This window comes from Brachyhypopomus gauderio, chromosome 14 (genome assembly GCF_052324685.1).
Source record: "Brachyhypopomus gauderio isolate BG-103 chromosome 14, BGAUD_0.2, whole genome shotgun sequence".
Lineage (NCBI taxonomy): Eukaryota > Metazoa > Chordata > Actinopteri > Gymnotiformes > Hypopomidae > Brachyhypopomus > Brachyhypopomus gauderio.
The window spans coordinates 12,635,951-12,656,559 of record NC_135224.1 but is presented as its reverse complement, the minus strand read 5'-3'; the positions used below and the strand labels follow the sequence as shown (position 1 = coordinate 12,656,559).

General features: G+C 42.5%; 2 protein-coding genes across 2 annotated transcripts; both read right to left on the bottom strand.

The window, feature by feature from the left end:
- Positions 1-3,841: 3,841 nt before the first annotated feature.
- Positions 3,842-6,148, bottom strand: LOC143475524 (uncharacterized). Its single transcript, XM_076973390.1, has 7 exons — positions 6,088-6,148; positions 5,486-5,872; positions 4,988-5,020; positions 4,642-4,749; positions 4,364-4,398; positions 4,109-4,210; positions 3,842-4,027 (listed from the first exon to the last, which is right to left on the bottom strand). Exons 1-7 carry the CDS (start codon positions 6,128-6,130, stop codon positions 3,842-3,844), a joined length of 894 nt encoding a protein of 297 aa, XP_076829505.1. The 5' UTR covers positions 6,131-6,148.
- A 12,074-nt stretch (positions 6,149-18,222) lies between these two features.
- LOC143475523 (uncharacterized) lies at positions 18,223-20,243 on the bottom strand. The gene is made up of 5 exons (XM_076973389.1): positions 20,201-20,243; positions 19,113-19,145; positions 18,773-18,880; positions 18,568-18,602; positions 18,223-18,393 (listed from the first exon to the last, which is right to left on the bottom strand). Exons 1-5 carry the CDS (start codon positions 20,241-20,243, stop codon positions 18,280-18,282), a joined length of 333 nt encoding a protein of 110 aa, XP_076829504.1. The 3' UTR covers positions 18,223-18,279.
- Positions 20,244-20,609: the final 366 nt, after the last annotated feature.

Below are 20,609 nucleotides of genomic sequence, written 5' to 3'. Positions count from 1 at the left end.
TAGGGTAAAATCCCCAACAAATATAAACCAAAACAAAAAGAAAAGGGAAAAAAATAGAAAATGAAAAAAAAAAAAAACCAAAATAATTATGCTGATAACTGTCACGTTGTGGGGGGGGGCCCTGACAGTCGCCCCCGTCTACAGTGGCAGCTGTCCTGTTTTGGTCACGTGATGTTCGTCCCTCAGGTGGGCGGGGCCCGTGATCCGTCTCACCTGAGGGTCTTTTGTTGGTCTATATATGTCTTGTCTTTGTATCAGTTGACTGCTGGTTATTATTTCCTTAATCTGGAACTATGTCACGGGTTTTTGGTTTGCGCACTTTCAATTAAACCATCCTCTTTCCCTGAGACTTGGCGTGATCACTTCCTTTTTAGTTGCTCACCCTGCCCGTCACAATAACCAATAACTGAAGTCACCGTAGCTGCTGTACTGGCTCCGTCTGATGCCACAATTTGAAAAAAAAACAGAAAAAATACAACAAATTACCCCACTCAATGACCACAATACAAATAAACATACTACAATGCACTACAAAATCATTCACTTCACTGCACTCTAGCAGCATCTGAGCCAGTTATCTTCAAAGCCAATGCAACCAATAAAGGACAAAATGCTGGATGGTCTTGTCTGATGTCTACTCGTAGTCCGGAGGCTGACTCATGAGTCTATCTAGTGGACTAGAGGACTAGTCCAGTGGGCTAGTGGCAGGTGGGAGGTAAATTGGGCCCCATGGTTGGATACAAGATTGACCAGTGTATCCCACTATGTTGTATGTATGCTGTGACAAGAAACCAGATACACTAATATCCATGGACTTCACTGAATGTCATGTCTAGCCCTGCCCCTACCTGTCTTTGTTTTTCCATGCGCATGCTGTCAGTCTTAGTCCTTCCTTGTATTTTGTAACCCCGCCCCTCGTTAATGGATTCATTTGTTTCTTGTTTAGTTTGAATATACAGTATATGCATCGTCTTTTTGTGTTGCTGTTTTTTTTTTTTTGTTGTTTATTCAAGCCTTGTTCCTTGTGTCAGTGTTCATCATTGTGGTAAAAGTGTATTCAGTGTAATTCTGTATCATGTCTTCTAGTTCGTTGCATGTTAGCTTTGTGTCTTTGTTGGACTGCTCTTATGGCCACTGGTCAAATACAGTAATGGTGACTCTTCAAAGCTGTTATTTGCACTACTTTAGGGTTCTCACACCTCCATATTTAACTGAGGATTCCACATTTGCCTTCTTCTATACAGTTCTCTTCTGTTTGTGCCCAAATTTGAGAGCAGCATAGTAGCAGCATAGTTTACTTCATCTGTGTTCTTCATCTGTGTAGAAAAGGCCACATGTTAAACACCTATTTAATTATTTATTAGTACGCCTAGGATTAGGGTTAGGTAACCCTTAACAGGCCTGGCATTGTAGTACTCTGAACTACTACAGGCTTCATTAGTGAAAACTAAGCAGACAGTCCTGCAGCATGTCGATATTCAGCACAACAGTGGAAGAAGCATGGTTATCAAGCCCAGCAGACTGCATCTTTTTATTATAAGTACACTGTGCTGATGTCCAGGTGCTGATTCACAATCAATGTAACCTATAAGTATGATTAAACCTTTATTACAAATAGCAGTCTAATGAATGCATACTATTTGTTAACACTTGAGTGTGTAAATAGTGATTTCTGTGAGGTACTAATAAGTTTAACTGTGCAAGAACCCAAACTAAACTACCCATTGAAATATAATCATACTGTGACATGAGCAAGTGAGAGACAGGATGCCGAGGTGTGAGTTCCACTTTTAAATGGTTTTGTATAACATGAAACACACTGACAGGACTTGACTAGATCAAACACCAACAAACGATGCAGAAGACACTACACACGGGTGCAACGCTAGATGCTAATAAGACAAGGGACAGATGAAATGAATAATACATAAACACACACATACACAAACACACGCATATCCACACACCTACACACACAAGCCCAAGGAGGTAGTTGGGGGCTGTAAAAATGAGAAATTATACAAATTTCAATTAATTAATTTCATTTTAAAATCTATCTTGTGTAGGTTAACCTCTGGAACTAATAACTGTGTTAGTTTGTTGAGAAAGTCTAACACAATGTGAAGGTTGGAGAACCATCTACTTCATATCAGGAAGACACCTTAATAGGGGAACAAGATTAAAGGGGGGGACACTTCTTCCTCCATGATCTTCCACGTACACGGAGCCATCAAGAGAGGAGTGGAGGGAACCCACTGACATGCTGATGAGAACCTGCCCCTCCCAGTGTTCTTGGGCTGGGCCTTCAACGAGGTTGCTGGCTTGCCGGATCGCCTATGACTTGACCAGTTGCCGCTGAGAGCCACTGCAAATGTCCCTCAGGCAGCGATCCTGGAACCTGCCGCAACTGGTCGGCACTGCATCTGTCCCTAATCATAAATCGCTTTGTACAATAAATTCTTTAATAAAATAAAAGCAAAACAAATGAGCATATTTCCCACAAAGTTTAATTAATTAATACATTTTTAATTGGACAACATGTTCGAAGATACATATGTTTGTTGTTTATTCATATTTACTACTGGAAATAGCAACTGTGTTGCTAATATTTTGTCTACAAAGAAACTCATGCTTAATCGTTCATGATCAAAGCTTAAGCCTTTTTTAGCATTTAGTTGTAACGCGGGAGGCGGCTGACGGACGAGACACGAGTCCGCTGGTTCACTCACGGTTACGTTTTATTTATAACAGTTATTGCGCAATACCGCACGAAAAACATACACAACACACACACACAACGTGCAGACTTTAGACAACGACGAGCACAAGACACTGCGCGAACGCACATTAAATAGACAGACCACATCAACCCCACGTGAAGACGAGACGAGCCACAGGTGAGACGGATAAGTACAAGACACACCCGCACCCACGGAGATACACTGACACAGACGAATAGACGCAGACAACGTTAACACCAGTGGGGAACCGTCAGGGCCCTCTACGCCCTCTCAGAGGGCCTAAAATATTCTTAAAGCATTATATATATAATTATCCAATTTTATTTTATCTACTTACAGTTTGACATTCGACATCTAAACAATTACAAAAATATAAGCAAATAAAATATTCACCCGTGTCTATTCAATCTGTGTTGGAAGGTGAGGGGTTGAGTGGAAGCCTGTGAGCCTGTGTCTCCCCCTATCAGGACTGTGATGCCCGCTGTTCGTTTACAGAGGGCCTGGCAGTTATAATTCAGCGCAATACCAGTTTCAAATGACAGCAAAATTGACCAATCATATCTTCTCTCTTAGTGGGCGGGCTTAACTGTATGATAATTTCCGCCCGCTGTGGCGACGCTAGCTGTCGTTAGCACCATCGCTAGCTAGTTTCGATTCATCCCTTTGACGTCCTCGTGCGCGTTGTTTACATATTCCGCTTCCGAGAACCACGGAGCTGTGAACCTTATTTTGTTTGGAAACTTATTTTGCTTAAGATGTTATCTAGTACAGATATTATTGTTTATTGCGTTTTTAAAGCTGTACTGTCGTCTCAGTTTTTCTTTATTTAGTTTATAAAGAAAGGAAAAAAAAAATTTCGGGGGGGAGGGGGGGGGTAGCGGGCCCAGGTTTAAAGGTCACGGTTCGCTACTGGTTAACACACACCCAAAGGAAGGGTTCGGGGACCGTAACGTGACATTAGTTTAAAGACAACAGCATACTAATTCCTACCAAACTACAGAATCTTTCTCAATTTAGATTTACGAAAGATTAAAAGAACTCAAGAAATAACAGTACCAGATAAGAAAACATGCTATGATGTTTTAAACTCTAAAAACATTTTAAAATCCATGGAAATCCAATGTAAATACAGTCATTGTAATTTGCCTAATAAATTGATTAATGCAAGAAACAGCTTGTCCTTCCTCAGGCACTAGTGCCAAAACAATGTAGAGAAGCAAGAGAAGGTGGACTTTACAAAACATTACGGACACTGACACAATCATTTTATGTAAGATGATGCACGACTACTGACTACTGACCACACACAATAATAGTGACTCCTCACCATTTTTTGCACTCTTGTCTAATTTCTTTTGTGTTCAAATAGTTCCATATATAACTGAGGTTTCCACACTGGCCCTCTTCTCTACTGCTCTCCTCTTTTGGGTCCCATATGTGTGAGCAGCATAGTTTACTTCGTCTGTCTTCTGTTTAGAAACAGTGACACATAAAAGTCACACATTTAATCATTTATTAGAAAACTATGGTGCACCTGTAACAATTTTTTTGTTTGTTTGTGAGTATTGATATTCTAAATGGTGTACAGTTATTTATTTAATTAACAGTTAATTACTACTTACACTGTCACCTGCACTACTGTCTCTTCTTGGTACACCTGCAAGAAGAATATATATATATATATATATATATATATATATATATATATATATATATATATATATATATATATATATAAATAAAATCTTGATAAAAATACATATTTAATACAGTTAAATATAACATCATGTTAAATTCTGTTCATATTTCAAATACATTTACTTTGTGAAATATGGAAAGTTGGAGCTTACACTTACCATTTTCACTTAAAAAACAACATATAATTTCCAAACATTCTTACCTGATTTATTCTTAGCTAACAGGTGACAGAGTAAAATGATGACAAATATTGATGCCACATTAGTTGCTGCTAATGCTGGAACTAAAGATTCAAATATTTGTGAAATTCCTACCAATAGATGAGAAAGAAAAAGTAAGTTTTAGCTTGTAAAATGTATTCAAATTACATGTAAATCATTGAATTATGATGTTGGAATACGTCATGGTATATTCTGCTGTGTAAATGATGTAGATTATTATTATTATTATTATTATTAGTAGTAGTAGTAGTAGTAGTAATAGTGTACAATGTATTAAAACAAAATACTTTGTTGTGTGACGTGAGATAATGATCAGATCAAACATACGTTTTTTCTCATCACTGTTGGTTGGATCAAGTGCTGTAAGATATATAATCACACATACATTTACCTACTTGTGTAAATAATAGACAGTATATAGATTTGTGTCAAAACAATAGACAATATCCTAATTAACTTAAGAGGTACATATTAATGAAGATCTCTGTAATATGCAAATAACTGCATTGGATTTGAAAATATTACGCCATACGTAAGCAAATAAAATACATGCACTGTGAAATTAACATACACATATATCTTGAAATTATTCAAGTTTTTTGTTAATATTTGTAAACCCACACTACCAAAACTGAAGTAAGAACGTAAGGACCAACTTTAGAAAGAAATCATTAGGTTAAGAAAAACTTCTTGGCATAAGCCAAATACTTCTAAATGAGTTAATAGTATGTATTTACAGTGTGTCCAGTTAGTAATAACATTTTACAAAATTACAAAATTTAATTATTTTATGTTTCAATCTCTTCCATACTTGTTCAACATTACCTTCAGTGTGTTCTTGAACGACCAGCTCAGTACCGTTTCCAAAATAGAATTGTTTATATACATATGCAGCACAAAGGTATGTACCACTGTCTGTTTGTTCCACTGATGAGAATGACAAATTAAAGGTACTTTTATTCCATGTGACTTTGATTCTGGAGTGGTTTTGAAACTGTTCTTGCATTTGCACACCATCTGTATGTGACTGTGCAGTGGCGATACATACTAGGGCTTTGTTAAGAGACATTTTCATCCATAAAATTGAAAAATGCATGAATTCTGTATCTGATTGAACAAAGCACTGAAGAATGGTTGATAGTCCAGTCTGTACCCTCACTATTGACTCCAGCTGTGAAATAACCCCAGCAGCAGATCCACCTTGATTACCACCTTAAGATTATAAAATGCATAGTTGTAAGAATCTTCTCTTAATAAACATGATGATGCAAAACTAAGAACACACCATAAATTATTTGTAGCTTGTAGCTTCATGAACTCGCGCCTTAAACTGTAGTTTGCTCTCCTTAAACTAATTAAACTTTTCTATTTCTGTTTAAACATTTTCTTTTAAAACAGTAAAACAAGTAGTAAATGTGTATACTCACAGATAGTTATCACTAGAAAAGTTACATATAGCAAGCCAGACATATTTCAATGTGCAAAGAAAAATCTTCCTTCCCTCTTGTGTAAAAATTCACAGCTCATAAGCAAAAGAAAAGGGGTGTGGTTGGGAGGGGGGGGGTGTTCTTTTTACAAGCAGCTAGCTGATTGGTCCAGTGAGTTATACTTTCATTAGCTGGAGAAATTAACTTTTACATATGTTGTAAATGCTTCTTGGTGACTGAATACTCAGCTGTCTCACTCCTGTCTGGATAGTTTTGTTTGATCTCCTGATAATGTACCCACGGAACTGTTTACTTGTCTTCTTCCGCTCCATCTGGCATGGTTGACTAAGATCTGTAAATCGACTCTCACCTGTTCCATTACTCTGCTTTTGGATCTCCCTGTGAAAATTTAAAGTAGGTTTGAGATTTCATCCAAACTGAATGATAGAAATGGTAAGAAGAGCAAGGTCAACCTCAGCTCATAGATGTAATGATATACCATACAAGCTTTGAAAAAAATATCCTCAAGTCCTGAAACAACTATTGAAACTGATGAAGGTGATCTAGTAACAACTAAACATTTCTATGGAGTGGTGTAGTACTATAGCCGCATGCGGCTTTTTGCCTGGTTTCATGTGTCTCTTAGCGCATTCACACTAGGGCCATTCGAACCGTGCTGTGTCCAGGTCCGATTGGGGAGAGGTCTGAGTCCCCCAGCCGGCCCGTGCTCTCACCTGCACAAACGATCTGTGCCATGGCCCTTTTAGCTCATCACCTCTGAATGTGACAGACTGCTACTGCCCACCACCTCCAACCATGCCAAAGTCCTGAAGCATGTCGGGTCAAAATTTATATTAGTTTTTTCTGTAATCATATTCATCGGTATTCATATATATATTGACCACTAATAGTAATAAGTGGAAAGGAAATCACTTTATTAAGGTATATTAAACATAGGTCAGGCCCATGTTGATCAGTGTATGCTCTGCAGGCCTGTAGTCTCTCTCTCTCTCTCTCTCTCTCTCTCTCTCTACTCTTTCTAGTAATACTCCTCATGAGTTGAAGGCAGACAGTCCTTAAGGTCTCGGGCCTGGCGTTTGGCGTCAGAATTGTAGTATATCTGGTGTGCCTGACAGATAGTAGGAACAAGGAGGCCTTGGCCCGAGGGCCCTGGCAGTGGAGGGTGATGGGGTGATACCTCACCTCATGTGAGCCTCATGCTTAACTCATGTTATGGTATCAAAGTAACTATTTTACTTTGATACCATACCAAACTGCTTTTGACTGTTCTTGCTCACCGTTAAGGTTCAAATTTCCACAACACATATCATGCCTGGGCGTGGTTCAAAACATTCACATTAGCCAACCCTGTCGTGCTTTAGGGGCGTTCCGGATCCTTACGTTTAAATCGAAGTTTGTGTTTTTTTTTTTTATGTGCTGTTCGCTTAGCTTGAGTTCACTCTGGTATTTTCATCAAGGAATGCCAGAAGTCTCACCGAGCAATATGCACATGTTACGAATTGACCAGGCAGAGAGGGATCCAAATGCGGAAGAACACCGCTTTTATTGAAATGAGACGCTGGCACAGAAACAGGCAGGGAAATCACGAGTACTAGGATAAGTAACAGCGTTTTCTTGGCGTGGTCAGGACGGTCCAGGGTCATACCGAGGGAGCAGAAGTCAGGAGGTACAGAGGGACTAGGCAGGAGACAAGGTCGGGGACGTAAGCGAGGGTCAGAACACAGGAGAGCAGACAGATAATAGAAAGGCTTGGTACGCGGCATGAGTCGGCAATACTTCGCGACTGAGACGTGCTGGGGAAGGTGTATAAGTGTGACTGAAAGGGGGCGTGGTAATGAGGGGCAGGTGAGGCTGGTTAGGGAAGATCAGGTGGCATTCCTTACAGTACCCCCCCTCAAAGGAGCGGCACCTGACGCTCTACGACATGCCGGGGGGCGACCGCGCCACCGGGGGGCAGGAAAGTTGGGGTGCGTTGCGTGGAAATCAGCGATCATAGTGGGGCAGAGGACATCCCTCCCTGGAATCCAGGCCCGTTCCTCGGGCCCATACCCTTCCCAATCCACCAGATATTGGAGACCACCTCGCCGGCGTCGGGACTCCAAGATCTCTCAGACGATGTATGCCGGACGACCGTCGATCTCCAGAGGGTCAGGAGGTTTATCAGACACAGGGGGTACGGTGAACGGGCTGTAGTGAACCGGCTTCAGGAGAGAGACGTGGAAGACAGGGTTAATACGTTAATGTGATGGTAAAAGGAGTTTATAGGTAACTGCATTAACTCTGCTGAGGACTTTAAATGGACCAATATATCGCGGACTAAGTTTTTTGCTCCGTTGCTTTTGGTTGAGATTCTGTGTCGACAGCCATACTCTCTGTCCTGGGTGGTAAATCAACGCTGGGAGACGACGACGGTTCGCGTTGAGTCTGCGTGTGTGTAGAGCGCGTCGTAAATGTACATGTGCTAGTTCCCAGGTGCGGGCACTGTGTTTAAACCACTCGTCTAGGGCTGGGACATCAGCTGGTGTTTTGTCCCACGGGAAAAACGCAGGTTGGTAACCATATACACATTGAAAAGGCGTAAGTTTGGTAGCGGTGTGTACAATAGAATTCCGAGCATACTCTGCCCACGGGAGGTATTTGTGCCAGTCGTGCTGAGAAACGCAGTATTGTCGGAGAAACCTCCCTAACTCCTGATTGTAACGCTCAACCTCTCCGTTAGACTGGGGGTGGTAGCCTGACGTCAGGCTGACAGTAATACCAAGAAGTTTGCAGAATTGTTTCCAAACCCGAGATGTAAACTGCGTGCCCCTATCGGAGACGATTTCTTCGGGCAAGCCATAAATCCGGAATACGTACTGGAAGAGGTCAAGAGCTGTCTCCATGGCAGTGGGTAGCTTGGGGCGAGGAATGAGACGGCACATTTTCGAGAACCGATCCACAATTACTGTAACAACAGTATTCCCTCCAGATGTGGGCAAATCCGTGACGAAGTCGATCGCGAGGTGCGTCCATGGCCGAAGAGGAACAGGTAAGGGAAGGAGTTCTCCTGCTGGTAGCGTCCGGGGAGTACGTGACTGAGCACAAACGGAACATGCTAGGACATAATCACGAATATTGTCCTCCCAGGATGGCCACCAGTAACGTTGCGAAACGAGATGTCGTGTGCGTGTAATACCGGGGTGGCCTGTGCCCGCTGTGTCGTGTGCAAGCTGTAGGATACGCCCCCGAAGGGATACGGGTACATTTTGTTTCCCCTCTGGGCATTCTACCGGACTGGGATCGTTGCGCAAAGCCTCATCCAATTCCTTTTGTACGTCCCATCGGATAGCCGGAGGAAGCAGGACTCCGGCAGAATATGTCCAGGTTCTTGGGTTGCTTCGTCCTTTTCGTGGATCCGTGATAGGGCATCGGCTTTGATGTTCTTTGACCCAGGTCTGTAAGAGACAGTGAAACGAAACCGGGAGAAAAACAGTGCCCATCTGGCTTGTCATGGGTTCAGGCGTCTGGCTGACTTCAGGTATTCGAGGTTCTTGTGATCTGTATATACAATGAATGGGTGCTCTGCTCCCTCCAACCAATGATGCCACTGCTCGAGCGCGAGTTTGATGGCCAGGAGTTCCCGGTCTCCGACGTCATAGTTCATTTCAGCGGTTGTCAGTTTTTTGGAGAAGTAGGCGCAGGGATACAGTTTCGGCGGGTTTCCCTGCCTCTGAGAAAGAACAGCGCCCACTCCCACCTCCAAAGCGTCGACCTCTACGATGAACTGGAGTTGGGGGTCAGGAAGGTGCAGTACGGGGGCCGACGTGAATGCCTTCTTAAGGAGTGAGAACGCTCGTTCCTCTTCAGCGGTCCAGGCGAATTTCCGAGTCCTCCCTCCCTTTAAGAGATTAGTGAGAGGGGTAGCCACCGAAGCCTTGGATGAAACGGCGACAGAAGTTGGCGAATCCCAGGAATCGCTGCAGCTCCTTAGTGGAACGAGGGGTCGGCCAGTTCGTGACTGCTTCCACCTTCTGCGTATCCATGGAGATCTGGCCAGGGGACAGCGTACATCCCAGAAATGTCACAGAGGAGCGATGAAATTCACACTTTTCCGCCTTCACATAAAGACTATGCTCTCGAAGGCGCTGTAACACAGCAGAGACGTGTTTGACGTGTTCTGAAACGGACGGGGAGTAAACCAGGATATCATCAATGTAAACGAATACAAAATCATCTATCAGATCACGGAAAATGTCATCCATAAATGCTTGGAATACGGCAGGGCTGTTAGTTAGTCCATATGGCATGACAAGATACTCATAGTGCCCTCTGGCGGTAACAAAGGCAGTTTTCCACTCATCGCCCTCCCGAATACGGACCAAGTTGTAAGCGCTGCGTAAATCTAGCTTGGTGAAGATGTTCGCTCCCATCAAGCGCTCTTGCGAAGCAGTGATAAAGGGGAGAGGGTAGGCATATTTCGATGTGACTGCGTTTAGGGCACGATAGTCTATACAAGGGCGTAATCCCCCATCCTTTTTCTCTACGAAGAAGAAACCAGCAGCAACCGGGGAGGTGGATGGTCGAATGAACCCTTTCTGCAGAGCCTCGGTGACGTAGGACTCCATCGCCAGATCTTCAGGGCGTGATAGAGGGTAAGGTTTCGTTCCTTACAGCACAGTAAAAGAAAAACTATTAAATTCTTATATTTTTGTTTGTGGACTTTGTTGAACTGAGAGTTTGTGAATGTGTGCAACAGTGCCCACAATGTTCATTGTTCATTGTTGAAAATCACTTTATTATGTTTGTATGTGACCTTTACAATAAATCTGGCTGAACAGAGTATGTGTGTGTGTGTGTGTGTGAGAGAGAGAGAGAGAGAGAGAGAGAGAGAGAGTGTGTGTGTCACGTAGGGCTACGCCCCCCTCTCCTCGCTGTCACTCCGGTGTCTCTATTCCCTGTGTCTGTGTTGTTCCTTGCCCGTTAGCCCCGCCTTGCTTGTCTGTTGCCCTGATTTCTGTCTGTCTGCCACGCCCGTGTCATTATCATTATCAGCTGTGTCTTGTTAAATTCCGTGTACTTATAGTCCCTGTGTTTTCCTAGCCCCTTGTCGGTTATTCGTTCTGTCGTGTTTTGCTCTTGTGGACCTGTGCTCACTGCTCTCGTATTCTCCGTTGTCTGCTCTTTGTTCTGTGTAACCCTGCTCGGTTTCGTACTGTCTGCTACAATGCCCCTGTACCTGTCTAACCTGGATGGCTCACCTGTTATGACCCCTGTCTGTGACTACGACCTCGATTATGGAATGTCCTGTAATAAATCTCACTCTTCTCAGCGTTTGTGTCCACCTCCTTGCTCCGCAGCGCGAGCTGCGTTACAGAGAGAAAGAGAGAGAGATAGAGGAAGGAATGGGTGATGTTCAAGTGTGTCCCTGTGTATGATGAGGCTCTTTGCTGAAACACAGTAAAAAAAACAAGTGGCTCTTGGTCTCTGACCTGGTTTTGATTTGCTATGAAATTACAATATTTTCATCAAGGTTGTTTGTTCTGTTTGCAGTTACAAGACTGTATATTTTCTACTTTTAAATTGAATATTTCTGCCAGCTCCTACATATGCTATGTCCTACAAAGCTAATGTCTTGGGAAGCATTTATGACATGATTAAGTAAAGAATCCAATCATTACAATTTGCCTGATAAATAATTGGTAAAGGCAATAAACAGCTTGTTCTTAGGCAATAGTGCCAAAACAATGTAGAAGAGCAGGAAGAGGTAGACATTACACAACATTACAGACAATGTTACGATCATTTAACGTAAGCTGATACATGGGCTACATACAGTAATGGTGACTCTTTAAAACTCGCGACTTGTCATTTTGCACTACATTAAGGTCCGCACAGCTCCATATATAACTGAAGGTTCCACATTGTCCATCTTCTGTGTAGTCCTTTTCTGTTTGTGCCCAAATGTGAGCAGCATAGTTTAATCTGGTTAGAAAAGGTCACATGTTAAACTCACCTTTTTAATAGGTTTTACAGAGCCTATTAACTATAGTGCATCTGTAAACGTTTTATAGCACTGATATTATAAATGGTGTATTGTACAGTTATTTATTTTATAAACAACTTATGCTGCCACCTGCAATACTGGCTCCTCCATCCTACACCTACAACACATACACAAAAAGTTCTGTTCATATTTAGAATTTAGAACAAAAAAGTAACAACATCATTGTTTTAACAACATCATTAATATGGAAATTTGGAGCATGTACCATTGCACAATAAAAGACTTTCTATGCTATGACTGCAAATAATTTATTTTCCCAACATTCTTACCTGATTTGTTCCTAGCTAAGAAGTCGATCGATGCCAAATTGCTAATGCTAGGACTAAGGATTCAAATATTTGTGTGACGCGGGGGTCGTAGCGAAGGATGAGACACGGAATCCTTGCGTTTGACTGACGTCACTTTTATTATACGAAAAATTGCGCAATAGCGCACGTGGAAACAACACAACGTGTAGACTTAGACAATGACGAGCACAGGACACTGCGCGAGCGCACATTAAATAGACAAACCACATTAGCCCCATGTGATTACGAGACGATTCACAGGTGAGACAGATTATTACGTGACATAGCCATAACCACGGAGATCCACTGACGCAGACGAAGCACGTGGACAATGTATACACAAGCCCAAAAGGGAGGGGCCGGGGTCCTCAACGTGACAATTTTTGACTTTCCTATCAATGGAAGAGAAAGAGAATTGAAGTTTTAGGTTCTAAAGTGTATTCCTATCATATGCATGTTACATTTAAATGATAATGTGGATCAGAAACCCATCATTACCCATCATTACTGGCATTACTGTCTCCATTCACGCAACCTATTGTCTAATTGGACAGTAAGACTTATGCAAGAGTCTAAACTGTCAGGAGGGTCACAAACTGCTAATTCGTCCTTTATCTCTTCATTCAACCCCTCCAGATAGGCTGCTAGTAAGGTCATAGTTCCCCACCCACTTTCAGCAGCCAGCATCCTGAATTCCAAGAAGTAGTCAGATATGGAATGCTTGCCTTGGTGTATCCGTAGCAACTGGGTGCCCACTATACCCCCAGAAGTGGGATGATATAATGCATGACGCATAACTTGAGAAAACTGATGATAAGATCCGCAAATTTCAGGTTGGTTCTCCCGGATGGGAGTCGCCCAAGCTAGTGCCTTGCCTCAGAGGAGTGTGAGCACATAGGCCACCCTCGTTATGTCAGTGGGGACACGCGAGGGCTGTTGCTCAAAAACTAGAGAGCACTGAAGCAGAAAAACCCTGCATTGCTAATGTGCGGTTCATTAGCATGTAACCAATATATAAAGTACAAGTTGAGTATGTGAACATCAATTTAAACAGCCAGCTATCTATAGCAGCATAACTAAAGGGAGGGGCCTGGAGGTGACCACAGTCATGGGAGCTCACTGAGCCATTGCTCCGGGCCTGGACTTGGCTACCACCTCACTCTGGCTCCGCCCCTCCACTTAGGCCTCGTGTATATATAGAGGACAAAGATCCCAAGACAGGAGAGAGATTGAAGGAGACTGAGAGGCTTTGTGTGTGAGACTGGTGTATGGTGCTGTTTTGATACACTCTCAATATTGTGTGCTAGCTCATGTAGATTTGTACAGTTGTGATCAAATTTATTCAACCCCCAATGCTGCGAAGGGTTTTATGGAATTCAGTGCACATTTGTAATTGTGTTCATAATGAAATCTTACAAGGACTTGTTAAAGAACTAAATGCAACTAAGATAGCATCAATTTTTTTTGTCATAAAGTATTAAATGGCCTTTTTGTGATTTCTTCATTGACACAATTATTCAACCCCTTTACGACTACCACTCCTAAGAACAGAGGTTCATTCCAGTGTTTTCCATCAGGTATTGAAAACATCTGTGGATGTCAACGAGCAGCAATCAAGCATGATAAGCACCAATTAGGCAGATTTAAAAGGACTGTGATACTCAGCTCCTTCTAGACATCTACTGGTGTGTTTCCAAGCATGGTGAAGGCAAGAGAATGGTCCCAGAAGACAAGAGAAGAGGTTATTGCTCACAAGAATGGCAATGGATATAAAAAGATTGCGAAGTTGTTAAATATTCCAAGAGACACTATCGGAAGTATCATTCGCAAATTCAAGTTAAAGGGCACAGTGGAAACGTTACCTGGTCGTGGCAGAAAGAAGATCCTGACCGGGACTGCTGTGCGCTACCTGAAGCGTAATGTGGAGAAAAATCCCCGCGTGACTGCTAAGGAACTGAAAAAAGACCTGTCAGATGTGGGCACTGAAGTTTCAGCTCAGACAATAAGGCGCGCACTGCATAACGAAGACCTCCATGCCAGAACGCCCAGACGCACCCCCTTGCTGACTCCAAAGAACAAGAAAAGTCGACTGCAGTATGCCAAAAGTCATGTGGACAAGCCACAAAGGTTTTGGGACAGTGTACTGTGGTCAGATGAAACTAAATTAGAACTGTTTGGGACAATGGACCAGCGCTATGTTTGGAGAAGGAAGAACCAGGCTTATGAACAAAAGAACACCTTGCCTACTGTGAAGCATGGCGGGGGGTCAATTATGCTTTGGGGCTGTTTTGCTTCTAATGGTACAGGAAAGCTTCAACGTGTGCAGGGTACCATGAATTCCCTTCAGTACCAGGAGATCTTGGAGGAAAATGTGATGGAGTCAGTCACAAACCTGCGGCTTGGGAGACGTTGGACCTTCCAACAGGACAATGATCCGAAGCACACATCCAAGTCCACTAGAGCATGGTTGAACATGAAAGGCTGGAACATTCTAGAGTGGCCATCGCAATCACCAGACTTAAATCCAATTGAGAACCTCTGGTGGGACCTAAAGAAGGCAGTTGCAGTGCGCAAGCCTAAGAATGTGACTGAACTGGAGGCTTTTGCCCATGAAGAATGGGCTAAGATACCCATAGGTCGCTGCAAGACACTTGTGTCAAGCTATGCTTCACGCTTGAAAGCTGTCATAACTGGAAAAGGATGTTGTACTAAGTACTAAAAAATAATGTCACTAGGGGGTTGAATAAAACTGATAATGATGTGAGCACAGTAAAGACATTTGTGGTTATTCCATCATAAATATTGTTATGTTTGTCTAATTTATAAGTGCCTCTTTGATATAATTGTAAATAAGATGACTGAAATGATCAAAATCAATGTCAAACTGGCCAAAACACTTTATTTCAGTGGGGATTGAATAAATTTGATCACAACTGTATAACTTTGTGTCTTTGTGTGTGTTGTCTTTCTTTGGTAAGAACGCTGTTAGTCTTGTGTGAGCCCTGTGGGAGAAGTTGTAAATTTGTGCTTAGACACTGGGTGTAGAAAGTGGTGCCTTTTGTTTTGTGGGTTTGTGTTTGTTTGCTTTCAGTGTAGGCAAGGATTGTACTTCTTTTGTTTTAGGATTAGTTATATTATTTTTCTAGAGGGGGGGTTTGTTTGTTATTTTGGCCTTGCCACTTCTGATGATTGCCAGTAAACTTAATTATTACTTAAATCAGATAAAGTGGCCCTGGATGCCTTTGTTTGCATATCTTCCATTATCCATATTTGTACAGATCATATACATATATTCATTTTGCTGCCTTTACCTAGACAAGGGATGTAACACAGGAAATACCAGGTTTCCAATCAAGGAGATTGCTTGCAGAGAAAACGTGGCTGAAAGCCATTTCAGCTTATTTCCTACCTGGCTTTCTCTATTTAAACCCTAGTCACAGGGTTACCTTCCTACCAACCCCTACAGGGTGGGAGGAGGTACAGCACCATGATTTGGCTTGGGCCTGACTGACATGCTAATGATAAGCTCATCTGGCCTCACTGATGAAGACAGTGTCTCAGTAAGGTCTCTTCCTGTCTCTGAGATATTTTACCTTTGGTTTTTTTTCAGTCTTGTCACCTATAATGTCAATATAATGGGTGAATTCATCGATCCATGACTTCAATGGTAAGGACAGGTGCAGCAAAATCCAGTGCTGTGTCGGCAGTGGCTTCAACCCAAACATGCCATCCATGTGTTTTGTTTTTGCTATGTTAGGTACTGAGTGGGCCTCTCTTTCTGAGTCTTTGAGTTCCAGATTAAACTGTTGAAACCACATTTTATTCTGCCTTCACTTGTCAGAGTACATGAATAATAAAACTACTGCTCTGCATCTCTGAACTCCTTTTTGTCATGGTGACAGCTCCGGACGTTGTCTGCATGCTGTTATGTCCATATTAGTAGTTCCGTGGGTGTGGGTTGTTTGTGAGCGTGTTCATAGTCGCACCTGTGCCTTGTCTCGAGATCACGAGGGTATGTGTTAATCACCTATTTAATGTGCGCTCACAAGGTGTCTTGTGCTCGTCTTTGTCTAAAGTTTCGTGTCTGTGTGAGTGGCTGTTTGACGCACTCATCCTCCGCACGGAGCTCACGTCAGTGTTCCAAATAAACGTTGTATGTTCATCCTTAAACGTCGTGGTGCCTGCCTCCTCCACCCACTGTTACAGAAAGATGAGCCTAAAGGATGCCAGGGTACACAGCAGCACGGAAGAAGGGGAAGAAGGCTAAGCGCCGCCACGCCACTTCCCCTGCGCGTCGCTGTGCGGTACCAGTACCCGATGGGGAGATGCAGCAGGATCCCGTGTGTGCGCGCCTGCTGCGTCAAGCTCAGGCGGCCGAGGACGCAACAGAGAAAGCGTGCTCCCTGCTGGCCGCCGAAAAGATGTGGAGCGTAAGGCGCGGCGTTCCAACCCAGGCACACCCCGAGGAGGAGAACAGCGCACCGCTCCTGGTATTCCCCGAAGAGGAGGAGACCAGTGAGCCCCTAGTGGTGGATGTAGGCGCCTTTGCCCTCACACCTCCCGAATACGAGTTTCGGAGTGAGGACTCCGGAGAGGAGGAGAGTCCCCCCCCCCGTGTGTTCAGACGAGGAGAGTGAGGGCGAAGTCAGCTGCCCTTCCCCCAGGTCTGTGGCTCCCCAGATGTCGGACGAGGAGAGGGAGACCAGCCCCACTCTGCCGGTTCACACCGAAGCCAAGGAGCACCCTGAGACGACGGAGGATGAGGTCAGTCCTCCCCCATCCGTGTACTCGGATTCCACGATGTATTACGGGGAGGGGGAGGACGCCAGCCCACCGCCATCCGTGTGCTCCGAGTCGACGGTGTGTTACGGAGGGGAGAAGACCAGTCCACCTCCATCCGTTTGCTCGACCCCTTCCGGGTCTAACAGCGGGAGCGAGGTAGAGGACAGCATCTCCGTTGGCTCGGCTGACACCGTAAGGAGGGAGAAGGAGCAGCATGAGCTGGTTGCGCTACCCGGCCTCGGACGGCCCCATGTCCCTGGACCGGAGTGTCTCAGAGGAGGAGCCTATGGACACGTTCAGGGATAAAGCGTCGGTGACCCCGGGAGCGCGAGAGGGACCCGGCGCGGTCAGTGGTCCGAGGTGGGGGTTCTGCGCGCCCCTGAAGAAGCCACGGAGGCCCATCGGTGCGCGGCGCCAAGTCGCGGCACCGGGGGTACCCAAGAGGGAGTTCGAGGCTCCACAGGGGAAGCCACCGGGCGCAAGGTCCAAGGGCGCACCGAGAGGCGCAACGCGCACTGCCTCCTCCACCCGCCGTTACACTTTTCATGGTGTCACACTCACTCCAGGCCATTCTGCTCAGACTGCTGTTCATCAAGGTTCAGAAGTGTGGGTGTGCACGTGTCGTGCTCAATTTACTTCTGCAGAAGATAAAAAAAATAAAAATTTCTATCCTCTTGACCTGTGGGCTTTAATAGTGGAGAGAACAAAAGAGGAAACTGAATGAGTGTGTGTGTGTGTGTGTGTGTGTGTGTGTGTGTGTGTGATACTCAATTTCTGTCTAAAAGACTAAAATAACTCCAGAAACAGTTATAACAGAAATCAGATAAGACTTTTTTATATCGATAGAAACCACTGAAAGAGGAAAAAATGTCATAACAAACTAGTAGCTAGAGATCTCTGTTTCTATGTAGAGGAGCAAGAGAAGAACAATATTTTTTTATTTTATGTATTTTTATTTATTATTGACACTGACACAATAATTCTATGTAAGATAATACACTGGCCACATACAGTAATGGTGACTTTTCAAAACTCATGACTTGTCATTTAGCACTACTTTTAGGTTCGCACAGCTCCATATAAAACCGATGGTTCCACATTGTCCTTCTTCTGTGCGGTTCTCTTCTGTTTGTGCCCAAATGTGAGAGCAGCATAGTTTATTTCATCTGTGTTCTGTTCAGAAACGGCCACATATTAAACACCTAGTTTTTACAGAGCCTGTCAACTATGGTGTATCTGTTGCACTGAGTTTTTATAGCACTGATATTCTAAATGGTGTACTGTATTGTAAAGTTATTTATTTCATTACTATTATTATTTATTATTTGTTATTTATTTACTACTTACACTGTCACCTGCAATACTGGCTTCTCCTTGTACACCTGCAAGAAAAATGTGCAAATATATAACAATTCCGTTCATATTTAGAAAACATTTCAAAAATATTTAATGAAATCTATTTTTAACAAGATTATTAATGTGGAAATTCTGAACATTTGGAGCTTGCTATACTGAACTGCATATCTAAAATTAAATTTCTACAAATTCTTACCTGATTTATTCTTAGCTAACAGGTGACAGAGTAAAATGATGACAAATATTGATGCCACATTAGTTGCTGCTAATGCTGGAACTAAAGATTCAAATATTTGTGAACTTCCTACCAATAGATGAGAAAGAAAAAGTAAGTTTTAGCTTGTAAAATGTATTCAAATTACATGTAAATCATTGAATTATGATGTTGGAATACGTCATGGTATATTCTGCTATGTAAATGATGTAGATTATTATTATTATTATTAGTAGTAGTAGTAGTAGTAGTAGTAGTGTACAATGTATTAAAACAAAATACTTTGTTGTGTGACGTGAAATAATGATCAGATCAAACATACGTTTTTTCTCATCACTGTTGGTTGGTTCAAGTGCTGTAAGATATATAATCACACATACATTTACCTACTTGTGTAAATAATAGACAGTATATAGATTTGTGTCAAAACAATAGACAGTATCCTAATTAACTTAAGAGGTACATATTAATGAAGATCTCTGTAATATGCAAATAACTGCATTGGATTTGAAAATATTACACCATATGTAAGCAAATAAAATACATGCACTGTGAAATCAACATACACATAAATCAAGAAATTATTCAAGTTTTTTGTTAATATTTGTAAACCCACACTACCAAAATTGAAGTAAGAACGTAAGGACCAACTTAAGAAAGAAATTATTAGGTTAAGAAAAACTTCTTGGCATAAGCCAAATACTTCTAAATGAGTTAATAGTATGTATTTACAGTGTGTCCAGTTAGTAATAACATTTTTCCAAAATTACAAAATGTTTCAATCTCTTCCATACTTGTTCAACATTACCTTCAGTGTGTTCTTGAACGACCAGCTCAGTACCGTTTCCAAAATAGAATTGTTTATATACATATGCAGCACAAAGGTATGTACCACTGTCTGTTTGTTCCACTGATGAGAATGACAAATTAAAGGTATTTTTATTCCATGTGACTTTGATTCTGGAGTAGTTTTGAAACTGTTCATGCATTTGCACACCATCTGTATGTGACTGTGCAGTGGCGATACATACTAGGGCTTTGTTAAGAGACATTTTCATCCATAAAATTGAAAAATGCATGAATTCTGTATCTGATTGAACAAAGCACTGAAGAATGGTTGATAGTCCAGTCTGTACCCTCACTATTGACTCCAGCTGTGAAATAACCCCAGCAGCAGATCCACCTTGATTACCACCTTAAGATTATAAAATGCATAGTTGTAAGAATCTTCTCTTAGTAAACATGATGATGCAAAACTAAGAACACACCATAAATTATTTGTAGCTTGTAGCTTCATGAACTCGCGCCTTAAACTGTAGTTTGCTATCCTTAAACTAATTAAACTTTTCTATTTCTGTTTAAACATTCTCTTTTAAAACAGTAAAACAAGTAGTAAATGTGTATACTCACAGATAGTTATCACTAGAAAAGTTACATATAGCAAGCCAGACATATTTCAATGTGCAAAGAAAACCTTCCTTCCCTCTTGTGTAAAAATTCACAGCTCATAAGCAAAAGAAAAGGGGTGTGGTTGGGAGGGGGGGGGGGGTGTCCTTTTTACAAGCAGCTAGCTGATTGGTCCAGTGAGTTATACTTTCATTAGCTGGAGAAATTAACTTTTACATATGTTGTAAATGCTTCTCGGTGACTGAATACTCAGCTGTCTCACTCCTGTCTGGATAGTTTTGTTTGATCTCCTGATAATGTACCCACAGAACTGTTTACTTGTCTTCTTCCGCTCCATCTGGCATGGTTGACTAAGATCTGTAAATCGACTCTCACCTGTTCCATTACTCTGCTTTTGGATCTCCCTGTGAAA

Coding starts and splice junctions, on each gene's coding strand:
- LOC143475524 (XM_076973390.1), bottom strand. CDS start 6,130: ATGTCTGGCTTGCTATATGTAACTTTTCTAGTGATAACTATCT. Junction 5,021..5,485: donor CGTTCAAGAACACACTGAAG/GTAATGTTGAAC, acceptor TATATCTTACAG/CACTTGATCCAACCAACAGT. Junction 4,211..4,363: donor ACAGTAGTGCAGGTGACAGT/GTAAGTAGTAAT, acceptor GTTTCTAAACAG/AAGACAGACGAAGTAAACTA.
- LOC143475523 (XM_076973389.1), bottom strand. CDS start 20,243: ATGTCTGGCTTGCTATATGTAACTTTTCTAGTGATAACTATCT. Junction 18,881..19,112: donor CAACAGTGATGAGAAAAAAC/GTATGTTTGATC, acceptor ATCTATTGGTAG/GAAGTTCACAAATATTTGAA. Junction 18,394..18,567: donor CCAGTATTGCAGGTGACAGT/GTAAGTAGTAAA, acceptor GTTTCTGAACAG/AACACAGATGAAATAAACTA.